This window comes from Molothrus aeneus, chromosome 20 (genome assembly GCF_037042795.1).
Source record: "Molothrus aeneus isolate 106 chromosome 20, BPBGC_Maene_1.0, whole genome shotgun sequence".
Taxonomy (NCBI): Eukaryota; Metazoa; Chordata; class Aves; order Passeriformes; family Icteridae; genus Molothrus; species Molothrus aeneus.
Window position 1 is genome coordinate 6142668 of NC_089665.1, and position 12873 is coordinate 6155540.

Below are 12873 nucleotides of genomic sequence, written 5' to 3' on the forward strand. Positions count from 1 at the left end.
GCAGGTAGAAGTAGGTAATTCTAGACTCCTGAATTTTTTTCCTTAACAGCAATTTTGTTCAGAGATGCTCTGCTGGGGGAAAACTGCTGCTGTGAGTTGTACCCTGAAGTTTCGATCTTACGGAACATTTATTATTTCCATAAGTTATTTTTGGCATGGGCGTTGTGGCTCAATTTCTGCTCCCCTCGCTGGTTCAAGGCGGTGAAGCCAGTTTCAACCTTCCCCACTGGTTTGGAGAGGAGTTCGTGCCAAAACATTTGTATTTCCTCGGCTTCTGGATCTGACAGAGTTTTGCTTTTTCTCCGTTTCTCGTGTGTGGTGCGGATGAACCTGCAGTGCCTTGAGGAAGGGCGATCCCCGCGCTCCCGGGGCCTCCCCTGCTGCCGGCTCAGGGCAGCGCGGCCCCGCTGCTCCCGGGGCCGCTCCTTCCTTCCCCCGCTCCTTCCCCCGCTCCTTCCCCCGCTCCTTCCCGGAGCCGCGCGGCGCTGAGGGCTCGGGATCGCCCCGGTGCCGCCGCCGGGGCGGCTCCTCCCGCCGGGACCCGGATGGGCCCGTACGTGACGCGGGGGCGCGGCCGCTCCCCCCGGGCCGGAGCGGAGCCGCGGCCGCGGGCGGGCAGCAGGTGAGAGCGGGCGGGGACAGCCGGCCCCGCTCCCCTCAGCCCTCCCTCATCCCCTCCATCCCGGCTGGGCTCCGCTACCGACCCGCGGCAGGTGAGGGAGCGGCGGGGAGGCCGCGGGGCTGGAGGGGTGAGGGGAGCGGAGGGACCGCGGCCGGGGCAGCCCCTCGCGAGCGGTGGCGCCGGTCAGGCTGTGTCACCCTGGCAATGTGAGAGTTAATGTTTAATTAGTTATGAATGAATTGTTGGTTATTTGCCGGAGTGTTGGCGTGGCCGCCGCCTGGTTTGTGCTGCCCCTGTGGTGATGCCTGTGCTCCTACAGCTGTCAGACGGCTCCGAGCTCTGAGAACTGCGGGATTCCGTGACGGGCAGTGGCAGTGCCAGCACCAGCGAGGGCAGCCCCGGTGTTCTGAGAGCTGTGGGATCCCGTGAGGGGCAGTGCCAGCCCCGGTGTCCTGAGAGCTGTGGGATCCCGTGAGGGGCAGTGCCAGCCCCGGTGTTCTGAGAGCTGTGGGATCCCGTGAGGGGCAGTGCCAGCCCCGGTGTCCTGAGAGCTGTGGGATCCCATGAGGGGCAGTGCCAGCCCCGGTGTCCTCAAAGCTGCGGGATTCCATGAGGGGCAGTGCCAGCCCCAGTGTCCTGAGGGCTGTGGGATTCCATGAGGGGCAGTGCCAGCCCCGGTGTCCTGAGAGCTGTGGGATTCCATGAGGGGCAGTGCCAGCCCCGGTGTCCTGAGAGCTGCGGGATTCCATGAGGGGCAGTGCCAGCAGCAGCGAGGGCAGCCCCGCTGTCCTTCAGCCATGGTCACTCCAGCCCCGGCCAGGTGTCCCTGCTGTCCTGCAGGGCCACTGGGATGGACACTCCCATTCTGCCCACCCACACACCCTGTCTTTGCTCTCAGCTGCAAAGTTGTGTTGCCCTTTCATCATACTCTGTGCTGTTTGTGACTGGAGATGCTGGGATTTTACAGTCCAGTTTATTGCCCCTCTTCCAGGATGTTTCTTTGCTGCTCTGACATAGATTCATTGGAATTTACTGGATGTTGTGTCTTTTCCCTCTGTGTTCACACAAACCTTACAATCATCTCTGTCTCTTGAAGTTGGTGATGCAGACTTTCCTAAATCAGGTCTCATTTACCCCATTTCTCTTTAAAAAGGGGGAGCCTTCTAACAATCCAGTTGGTATCTCCCCAAAAAAGCACATCCCAAAGAGTGACCTTTGAACAGGAGTTTGTGTGGGACTCCTGTGATGTTCATCAGAACCCTGATAGAAAAGCCTTTGACTGTATAACCAGTATGTCATTTTCTGTTGGTATGTAACTTTACTGGGTTTGTAACTTTGCCAACACTGGTGCAGAAGGTATTTAAGAAAATACCTCAGAAGGTATTTAAGAAAAAGTTGTTTAAACCAATATGGAGAAGTTGAGAGAACAGCAGAGCCTTGAAAAGCTTTTATAAATCTCAGCATCAAGCCCAATTCAAGGGTTGCTGTCATTCTCTGGGGAATGAAGGCAAACTGGCAGGGCCAGCTCATTTACTGAGCTGTCCCCAAAGCTCCAGGAAGCAATCCCTGCTTTTAAATGACAGGTGGAAGGACTGGAAGGAGGCATTTCTGGTAGAGTTGGATGCTGCTGATGTGATATTTGATTCAATGATAATTTTATTTATTGGTGGTGTTTTCTGTTGATCTAGACCTAGATGTATTTGAAAGCGAAATGGAGGCATTTGCTCAGTTTAAAGAAATAAATTCTGTAAACTTAAAGAGAGATTTAACAAAGGAATATTTCTACACATAGTTTAAAATAATTATTGCAGGTGCTTTGAGTGCAAAGAAAAGGATCAGCCCAGGTTTGGATGGGGCTTGGAGCAGCCTGCTCTGTGGACATGGCAGGGAGGTGGAACTGGATGATCCCTAAGGTCCAGTTCAACCCAAACTGTTGTGGGATTCAGGTGGATGTGTTTTCTCCATGGAATGCAGAGATGAACTGGTGGCTTTCTTTCAGGAGGACTCTGCTCCTGTCAGCACAGCTCTGTTTCACTGCTCCCTGAGTGAGCAGGTGAAGCCAGCCCAGAGAGGGAATTCACTCACCTTTTAGTGAACATCAAAAACCAGGTTCAGCTTGTCAGTCATTGGTCCTTTTATTGCCACTCCTTGTTCTCCAAATCCTGCTCTCATCATGGCCTAAACCTTATGATTGAGGGGTTGTGCTGTGTGGATGTTCCAATGGCACAGAAGGTTGGTATCCTGAGCACAGCACAATTAATGCTGTCTCATAGCTTTTTTTTCTTAAACCTTGGTGTCATATTGAAGGAGATTATGAAAGAAGGAGAAAAATCTCTTTTTCTCAGGCCTCTAGCTCTCTTAGGAAAGAGGCCCTTTTTTGGTGCAGTGCCAAATGGATGAACTTACCCCAAAAACCCATTCTGTGGTCAATAATGCTGATACAGTTAATAGAGTGAATGTTGTTTATTCTCACTAAACTCCATTTAGTGAAATCTATGGGACATCCTTGAAAAATGCAGACCAAGAACACATTTTTGGTCAATCTTTTGTTCTTTTGAGTACTCTAAAGAGAACTCAAAATAGCAGCCAAAGCACTGGTGTCAAGTGGCAGCTTTATAAATAATATTTTCAGAGTAAATACAAGCTCACCCTCAATTTTTGATTGTGCATCTCATAAATGCTGATCTGCAAGCTTTTTCTGGCTGATGATTTGTTTACCTCCTTAAAGGAATTCCTAACAAAAGAATCTTTCATTTATATTGTGTCTATTCTTTATCTGTGAGGCACAGTTGAGTTGTTTGGACAATTAATGATGTCAGAATAAAATTTGTTTTAGGACAAATATTAAAATTGTTAATAGGGTGTGGCCCTTCAGAAGCTCTTCCATCCTTATTTATTTGCCTGTGCATTGGGCTGGAGTGAAAAATTATTATGAACTGTAGAGAAGAGAAATGTAATCCCTCTGAGCTGAGCCAACCATCTTCATGATGTTTGGAACTGCACAGTAGCTACTATCTGTGTTTATTAGGGTGTTAAACAGGATCCTGGATTCATCTCCAAATTTTGTGGACACTCCCAGAGAATGTGGAGATTTTCAGGAGATGTGGAGATGCTCAGGTCTCCATGAAGTTCCTGTTTTGCTCAGGAGCATCCCAGCTCTGTCTGAGTTCACTCTGAACTCAATATTTCCTTTAAGAGCTGAGATCTAACAGTGTGCACAGCGACTGTTAGCACCATTATTAAGGCAGATTTTTGAAAATTTTATGTCGTTTTTTATTCCTGATTTTGAGGGGAAGCATCCTTGAGTTAATACATAAATATGCCAGATGTGCTTGTGCAAATAATCCTCCTCTTTCTGTATTTTATAGTGATTTGAGAGAAGGTTTGGAGGTGGATAAAGCCTCTGGTGGTGGAATGTCTTTGTTAGGGAGTTGTGATGCTGCTGGGGAGCAGGGATTTTACATAACAGTGTAAGGAGAGCAGCGGGCTTCCCTTTCAATTGTTATTTTTATCGTGAAGTTTGTCCGTGCATCCCATTCTCCCGCTGAGGATGGACCAAGAAGCCTTGGAGGTGTTAAATTCAGATGATAATTAGCAGCGTGCTAAAGAGAATTAAATATTCGTGTCTCACATCCGTGTGTGCCGTGAGAGTTAAATATTCGTGTCTCAGGTCCGTGTGTGCTGTGAGAGTTAAATATTCGTGTCTCAGGTCCGTGTGTGCTGTGAGAGTTAAATATTCGTGTCTCTCATCCCGTGTGTGCTGTGAGAGTTAAATATTCGTGTCTCAGGTCCGTGTGTGCTGTGAGAGTTAAATATTCGTGTCTCACGTCCGTGTGTGCTGTGAGAGTTAAATATTCGTGTCTCACGTCCGTGTGTGCTGTGAGAGTTAAATATTCGTGTCTCACGTCCGTGTGTGCTGTGAGAGTTAAATATTCGTGTCTCACGTCCGTGTGTGCTGTGAGAGTTAAATATTCGTGTCTCACGTCCGTGTGTGCTGTGAGAGTTAAATATTCGCGTCTCTCATCCCGTGTGTGCCGTGAGAGTTAAATATTCGTGTCTCAGGTCCGTGTGTGCCGTGAGAGTTAAATATTCGTGTCTCAGGTCCGTGTGTGCTGTGAGAGTTAAATATTCGTGTCTCACATCCCGTGTGTGCTGTGAGAGTTAAATATTCGCGTCTCTCATCCCGTGTGTGCCGTGATGCGATGCAGCGGGCAGGGAAACGCCCGCTTTCCCCGGCTGCAGAGAAATCCCGCTTTTCCCATTTCCCAGGGCATTCCAGATCCCGGCCGAGCCCTCCCCGTGCCCGGCCCCGCTGCCGGCGAGCGGCTGAAGGTGACAGACGGAGCCGGGTGTCGCCAATGTGGCAGAGACGCGTCCCCGCATCCCGCCCCTGGCAGGGCCGTGTTCCTGCATCCCGCCCCTGGCGAGGGACAGGCTGGGACAGCGGCCACCCAAATTCTCCCAGCAAATGACATTTTCCTGCAAAGCCGCGCCGGAGCCAATCGCTCCCTGCACCGTGCAGCCAATGGATGCCGGGCTCTTCCAGCCCCTGCCAGCGGCTCGGCGGCTGGAGGGCCTTGGACCAGCGGTCCCCGCAGCCTTTCCGGGGTGCCCGGCATCCCCGCTCATCCCTGCTCCTCCTCCTCCTCTTCCTCCTCCCGGGAATAACGCTGCCGCTGCTGGGAGCGCTCGGGGTGACGCGGCCGCTGCGGGGAGCGCGCGGCGATCGGGGTAATCCGGGTGATTAATTTGGGTCTCCCTTCAGCACTGCCACGGCCTCCTACCCAGCAGAGCTGCTCCCCAGAGCCAGAGGGATGGTGGTAGTCACGGGGCAGAGCAAAGCCAGTGCCACCCCGGATGATGCCATGTCGAGCTCGGATGCAGAGGATGATTTCCAAGAGCCGGCCACTCCCACCGCCACCCAGGCAGGACAAGCGCTACCTCTGCTGCCCCAGCAGGTAAGAGCTCACCTGAGACGGGGATGATCGCGGCAGCACGGACTGCTCAGGTGCTGAGGAATTCAAGATTTCCTTGTGGATGCTCAGCTCGCTTAACACGTTTGAATAAAACTCAGTCTCTTGAATGTATTTGGGTAGCTCGGCAGCTTTACTTACACGTTCCATCCAGGTTTGGACTTGAGACATGCAATTAAGTGTTTATTCTGCTCCTTAAGGCAGCCTGGGATGTGATAGTAAGATTTTAGGCCTGATGTAAACAAATGCAATTTTTTTTTTTTTTTTTGCAGTGTATAGTATAGTGTGGTTGTGTAAAGGAACCAGCAGAGTGCAAATCCCAAGGTTGACCTGAGATTTCTTCCCTTTTTTTTCTCTCTGTGTAAGGCTGGGAAAGAGGTTTTGTTTTGTTCTTTCCTTTCCCCAAAAGAGCCAAGAGAGGAGGCATTAATATCTCAAATGTCTGCCACTCCAGCTGAGTGATTTCTGCTGTTTCAGATTCCCAGCTACAATTAAACCACTCCCTGATTCCTCCCAGCAGCCAAACATCCAAATTTTCACCCCTCAGAGCTCCCTGATCCGTGGCAGTGGGGCAGGAACCGCCCATTGGCAAAGCACAAGTGCCCTTTAGGCAGCTGTGCTGTCCCCTGCAGAGGCGTGGCAGCTCCTTTCTGATGTCCTGGTTGCTTTTGCAGTTCCCAGAAGTTGTCCCACTGAACGTGGGGGGGATGTTCTTCACCACCAGGCTGTCCACGCTGCGCAGGTACGAGGACACCATGCTGGCAGCCATGTTCAGCGGCAGGCACTACATCCCCACGGACGCTGAGGGCCGCTACTTCATCGACAGGGACGGCACCTACTTCGGGTAGGGCTCCAGGGTGCTTTATACTTTGTACTGCTTTGGGTTTGTATCCCCTCCCTTCACCTGTGTCATCCCTTTCCTTTGCTGAGATCATCCCCAGATCCCCACCCTCCCCACCCTGGCTGTCAATCACCCAGCATCCCATCCCCTCCATCTAGAACTTTCTGTCCAGGACATCAAGTGATTGGCCAGAGGCCAGGGGTCAGCCCCCCAAGTGTTTCTCCATTTGCAGTCCTAAATGTCCATTTCCCAGTATCCATCCCTTAATTTTTCTTATTGATCAGTAAATGTTATCTACTTTAGGTTTCCACCTTCCTTTAAATGTAACTCAGCATCTTATCCCCTCCATCTAGAACTTTCTGTCCGGACATTGAGTGATTATCCACAGGCCAGGGGTCAACCCCATACACTGACCTAAATGTCCATTTCCCAATATCCATCCCTTAATTTTTGTTATTGGTTAGTAAAATGTTATTTACTTTATGTTTCCACCTCCCTTTAAATGGAACCTTTTAAACTTGTTTTTAACAGTTCTTTTCCTTAAAGTGCAGCATTTAACATTGCACACCTTCAAAGCATCACAGGATGCAGTTAAAAATTCTTTGTGCAATGGGAAAAGAAAAACAAGAAATGCTTTGGATTTGTGCACTGTCTCCCCTAGAGTATCTCCTTCCAAGGTATCAAGGTGTTTGGATGGTTTAAAGATGTGTTTGGAAATAGGAAACTCCTTTGCACAGCACTGGGTTTTAATTGATATTCAATATCTTTAAGGAAGGAGGAATGGAAGGAATGAGTTACACAGTTGAAAATATGATGTTTTCAATCTTTAAATGGGATATAACTGCTAAAATAAAGCACAAGCCTTTAAAGAATTTCTTTTTCTAAATTATTTTTGTTGGTTTGCCATATTCCTTCACCTCCAGGACTCCTTCCTAAGTGCTCAACTTTTATTTTATTTTTAACTAAACTAACCATGATTACTACTGCTCTGTTGAGTTGGGGTGAGATTGCTAAGAAAGGTGATCAGTGTTCATGGGTTCAGGTTTTTGCCCAAAGCACACATTGCAATTTATCCCAAATTTCTTGTTGCTTCTTTATAGACATTTCCTTATTGCCTTCAACAGAGGAGCATTGAATTATTTTCAAAGCACTTTTGGGTTGTACCATGATCTGGGACAGAGGTAGATTAAACCACTGTGTTTATTCTAGAATAACTTGTGCCTTTACATGAGGCAATTGTTGAAAAACCAATTAATTTGTGTTCTTATCAACCTCATTGAAAATACTTGTGGAACAGAGAGCCAGGTTAGCAGGTGCTGTATTTGTTGCCATTCTAAGATTGCAGTAATGCTTCTTTAATTTGATAAGGTTTTGTTGGTTAACACTTAGAAAGTGTTTTTTTTTTTGTTTATTTGATAAGGGTTTTGTTGGTTAATACTTACAAAGTGATTTCTCTCTCTGTCAAAAGATGCTGCTGCTGAACAGTGTTTCAGAACTACAAGGAAATGTTCTGTCTCTTCTTTAAAAATTCTGATTCTTGTTCTGTAAATTGCCCTGATCTGTGATGAGAAACCTTTGCAGATGCCCCATCCATTCAGCTGGATCTGTGTGGAATAAAATGTCCATGAAAATGATTCTCTGGGAAAATGCAGAAGTTTATTTTGTCCCAGACCTAAATTTGAAATGCGGTGACCACAATTTCTTTCCCATGAAACACTCTGGCCTCATCTGTGTTATAAATGGTTTCCTCCACAATGAATGTTTGGTTTAAAATCTGCTGATATTTTTTCAAATGAGTTTTGACATCAGCTGAGGCAAAATGTGAAATAATGGCTTGGAAAGCTGAGCGTGGCAAACTGTTTTACAAACAAATGTTGGGAATATGGCTCATTTATTTCAGTTACTGTCTCAATAGAGCAAACAGTGAATATCCAGCATTTCCTGTCCTTTCCCACCTGCAGCAGTTTTGGCAGAAATGTGTTTGTTAATGATATTTTTTCCCTTTTTTTTAGAGACATACTAAACTTCCTACGATCTGGTGAGCTGCCCCCCCGAGAGCGAGTGAGGTCAGTGTACAAGGAAGCTCAGTATTATTCCATAGGACCCTTGCTAGACAATCTAGAGGATATCCAGCCTCTTAAAGGAGAAAAAGTTAGACAAGCTTTCCTGGGCCTAATGCCATATTACAAAGGTAAATAAACAAAGTAGTACTGACTGTTTCTTCTAGTGGGGTTGCAGTGTCAAACCTCTGCCTTCGGTCTGCTCCCAGCTCCCAGACTGATCCCATTGCAGCTGGGAAGTTTATTCTGTATTTTTTATGCTGTTTGGATCTTTGAGGTCTCCACATCCTGCTGCATCCCAGGGTGTGGATTTGTGTGCTTAGAAGGGAGCAAGATTAGGCTGTAATGTTATCAAATGAGAGGATTTGTCTGCATTTGTTCTGTCAGGACTTGCAAGGGAATAAACTTGGCCTTGTAGTGAGGCCAGATAACTTGGGCATGTAATAAAACCACCAGGCTCACCAAATAATCCAGATTGGTTTGATTATTCTATATCTTATCTTTTATATATTATATAATATATGTAATATCATATCAAATTTTTATTGTATATAATTATTATATATATTATATATATAATATATATATAATTATTATATATGTAGTTATATAATATATAAATATAAATAAATATATGTAATTATATAAAGTATTAATTCATATATATTTTTAATATGATAAGGCCACCAAGCTCACCAGATAATGGAGATTGATTTTATTATTCTCTATATTATTTTTATATAATATATATAATTGCATATATAATTTTATTATATATAATTATTATAGATGTGGTTATAGAATATCTAAAATACAATATAATATATTAATTGTGTAATTATATAATATATTACTTTATATATATATTTTATATAATAAGGCCACCAAGCTTACCAGATAACTGAGACTGATTTGCTACTAATGCTGCTAATATGATGCTGAGAACAGCAGCAGTGAAACGTCTCCCATGAAATAACCACATGAAATAATTGCTTTTGATCTCTTTCCCCCGGCCCTTCCTTGGGACCCTCGATCTGTGTCTCCTCCAGACCACCTGGAGCGCATAATCGAGATTGCCAAGCTGCGAGCCATGCAGAGGAAGGCCAGGTTTGCCAAGCTCAAGGTGTGCGTGTTCAAGGAGGAGATGCCCATCACTCCCTACGAGTGCCCCCACTTCAACTCCCTGCGCTTCGAGCGCAGCGAGAGCGAGGCCAAGCTCTTTGAGCACCACTGCGAGGTGGACGTGTCCTTCGGGCCCTGGGAGGCCGTGGCCGACGTCTACGACCTCCTGCACTGCATCGTCAGCGACCTGTCTGCCCGCGGCATCACCGTGGAGCACCAGTGCATCGGCGTCTGCGACAAGCACCTCATCAACCACTACTACTGCAAGCGCCCCATCTACGAGTTCAAGATCACCTGGTGGTGACCGGGGGGCACAGCAAAGGACCACAGGACTCCCCGAGGACAAATGTGGTTTCAGGGTCACCTGGTGGTGAGTTTGGTGGCACATCGAGGGGTGAGAGGACTTCTAGAGGACAAATGTTCTTTCAAGATCATTGGAAGAACATGGTGGTGAGTTGTGGTGGCACTGAGGGGTGAGAGGACTCCTAAAGGACAAATGTTCTTCCACCATTGCTTTGTGGTGAGTGTGGTGGCTCTGAGGGGTGAAAGGACTTCTAGAGGACAAATCTTCTTTCAAGATCATCTGGTGAGTTGTGGTGGCACATTGAGGGGTAAAAGGACTCCTAAAGGACAAATGTTCTTTCAAGATCACCTTGTGGTGGCTGACTAAGGGGTGAAAGGACTCCTAAAGGACAAATGTTCTTCCAAGATCATATAGTGGTGACTTGTGGTGGCACTGAGGGGCGAAAGGACTTCTAGAGGACAAATGTTCTTTCAACATCACCTAGTGGTGGCACTGAGGGGTGAAAGGATCCTAAAGGACAAATGTTCCTTCAAGATAACCTTGTGGTGAGTGTGGTGGCACATCAAGGGGTGAAAGGACTTCTAGAGGACATCAAGATCACCTGGTGATGAGTGTGGTGGCACTTAAAGGACAAATGTTCTCGGCAGCTGCCTTGCTGCTCACATTCCTTGGGATCAGCCTGCTGGCAGGGGTTGGGAAAACCTCTGGAAACTTGAAAAACCAGCCTGAAATCAGACTGTTGGCTCAGGTACCTTAACGAGGCACAAAACAGAATCACCTCAAGCAAAGGATGGAGGGGAGTGGCTGAACATCTGCTCAAAGGTGCCACCAACCACGTGGCTTCAGGATGGAATTGCAGATTTTTCCTGCATTTTTGGGAATCTGGGGTGCTACTAAAGCTGACGTTTCAGTTTTACCCTCTTAGAAATGTTTTAGTTCCTCCTTCAGCTTTATAAAGTTTGAGTCACACCCAACACAAAGATCTGGAAATGTCATTTTGATGTACTAGATAATTAAAAAAAAAAAAGGAATATTCCTTATATATTAATAATTGTTGTCAGGGTTAAGCTGTATTTCTTTTTTAATTAAGAACATATGTTGTGAATTATAATGTTGTACTTCAATTATTTCTGTTGTTATCAAAAGGAATAGCAGATCTGGAATATATTCCTTAATGCTTTTAGGAATAATAACTGTTCATGGAAGACTTGTGCCTGTTTTTAGCCTTAGAAATTTTAAATGTTTACAATATTTACAAAAAAAAGCTCTTTAGAATCAGGTCATTTGCAAAGGCTTTTGGTAAATGAGAAAACCCTGTATGTTCCTATTAGCAGTAGTAAGAGGAATATTTAATGTATATTATTTTATTACTGACTCTTTTTACATTCTGTGATATTAAACTTTATTTTAGACTTAAAGTCAGATGATATTTTCAGACAATTAAATCTTAATTTTATCCTTCTTCTTGACCCTTCTTGGTGTCATAGAAGGAAAAAACAAAATTCAAACTTCATATTCAGATACTTCTCCACTCTAAAACTGTAGGAAATTCCTTTCCATGCTGGAAGAGTCAGCCACTGCAGAATCATATTTTCTTCATTTTTGTACTTCTGACACGAGCAACCACATCCCAAATTTTAACTACTGAATTCAGCCCAAAACTGAGAGGGAGAAAAGTCTGAAAATCTTATTGTTTTGTGAGGTACAGAAAACCCCAATCCCCTTGAAGTGGCTTCAAAATAATCTTAAAGAGAAAGAAAAAGGAAATATTTGTATATTGCATTCCATTGGATTAATTAAAAATCTAATTACTGATATAATTAAAGGTTTTGTAGCTCCATTTTACCCTGGACAATTTATAGACCCCGCTGGCTTTAAGCTGTGGTTGGCATTACTGAGCCCTGGAGATGTTTTTAGGTTTTCACACACTGCACACAGGACCCAAGATAATTCTAAATTTTGGGTTATGAAAAAAAAAAAATCCCTCCAGTCTTTGATTATCTTTCTGCAAAGAAGCTGATTTCAGAGGATAATTCCATCTCCTGTATATAGTTCTCTAACTGGAAATCACTTTCCAGAGCAGCAGTTCATAGTTCATTTTACTTACACGAGCTTAGTATAAGTTTACCTCCACTTTCACTGTGACTTTTATAAATGGATTTTGTTTTGCTGAATTATAAATTGTATGTGTCTATGCATTGTAACCCGTAATGCCTTTGAAAATCCAGCCTGGATGCTAACGATCAGGGTTTGGAATTATCTCCAAATGTGTTTTGTTAATAATTATGTTGATGTGTGATGTTCAATACTGTGAGTACTGCAGTGTATTATTTCTTAATACTTTTGACTTTTCAGTTCAGGTATTATATAATCTGTATGTTTTTTATTTAAAACACATAGAAGAAAACGTGGATATAAAGGTTATGTTGTGCAATAAATTATGATATTTGGAATTCTGGCTCATCTGGTCTGCAGCCACTGCTGTTTTTCCTCACCTTCCCTGGGATTTGAGTGTGCTTTGCCTGACTGCAAATGAAAATTAAGCCAGGAATCTCTGTCCCGGGCTGCTTTAATGGCATTTAGGTGTTTATTATCATCTCCTTAGCAGAGGCACTGGTGCAGCGTGTGCTCAGGGACACGGGCTGGGATGGATCATTGCAATGACTGATCCCATCCTTCCCTCCCCACCCATCCCTGGGACAGAGCACAGCAGCTGCCCCTGCTTCTGCACTGCTCAAAAAGAACTTTCTGCCTCTGTTCAGAAGAATTTCCCCTTGGTCTGAAGTCATTTCCTTCTGTCCATCTGTCCGGCTGAAGCACTCCCTGTCTCACAGTGCTGAGGAAAAAAAAAAAGAGAAAAATAAACCCAAACAAAAAAAGAGAGATGCAAACCAGCACACAACGCTGCGTAAAGCAGTGCACGGAAAGAGGAGTTTGAAATAGCAGCGGGT

General features: G+C 45.3%; 1 protein-coding gene across 2 annotated transcripts; it reads left to right on the plus strand.

Moving 5' to 3' along the window:
* The first annotated feature begins 575 nt into the window (after positions 1–575).
* On the plus strand, positions 576–12385 carry KCTD7 (potassium channel tetramerization domain containing 7). Of its 2 annotated transcripts, none has more exons than XM_066563683.1 (5): positions 576–622; positions 5388–5580; positions 6270–6439; positions 8449–8627; positions 9546–12385. In XM_066563683.1, exons 2-5 carry the CDS (start codon positions 5437–5439, stop codon positions 9920–9922), a joined length of 870 nt encoding a protein of 289 aa, XP_066419780.1. In that variant the 5' UTR covers positions 576–622; positions 5388–5436; the 3' UTR covers positions 9923–12385. The 2 variants fall into 2 exon arrangements, with proteins under 2 accessions (XP_066419780.1, XP_066419779.1); XM_066563682.1 differs by having other exon boundaries at positions 618–713.
* Positions 12386–12873: the final 488 nt, after the last annotated feature.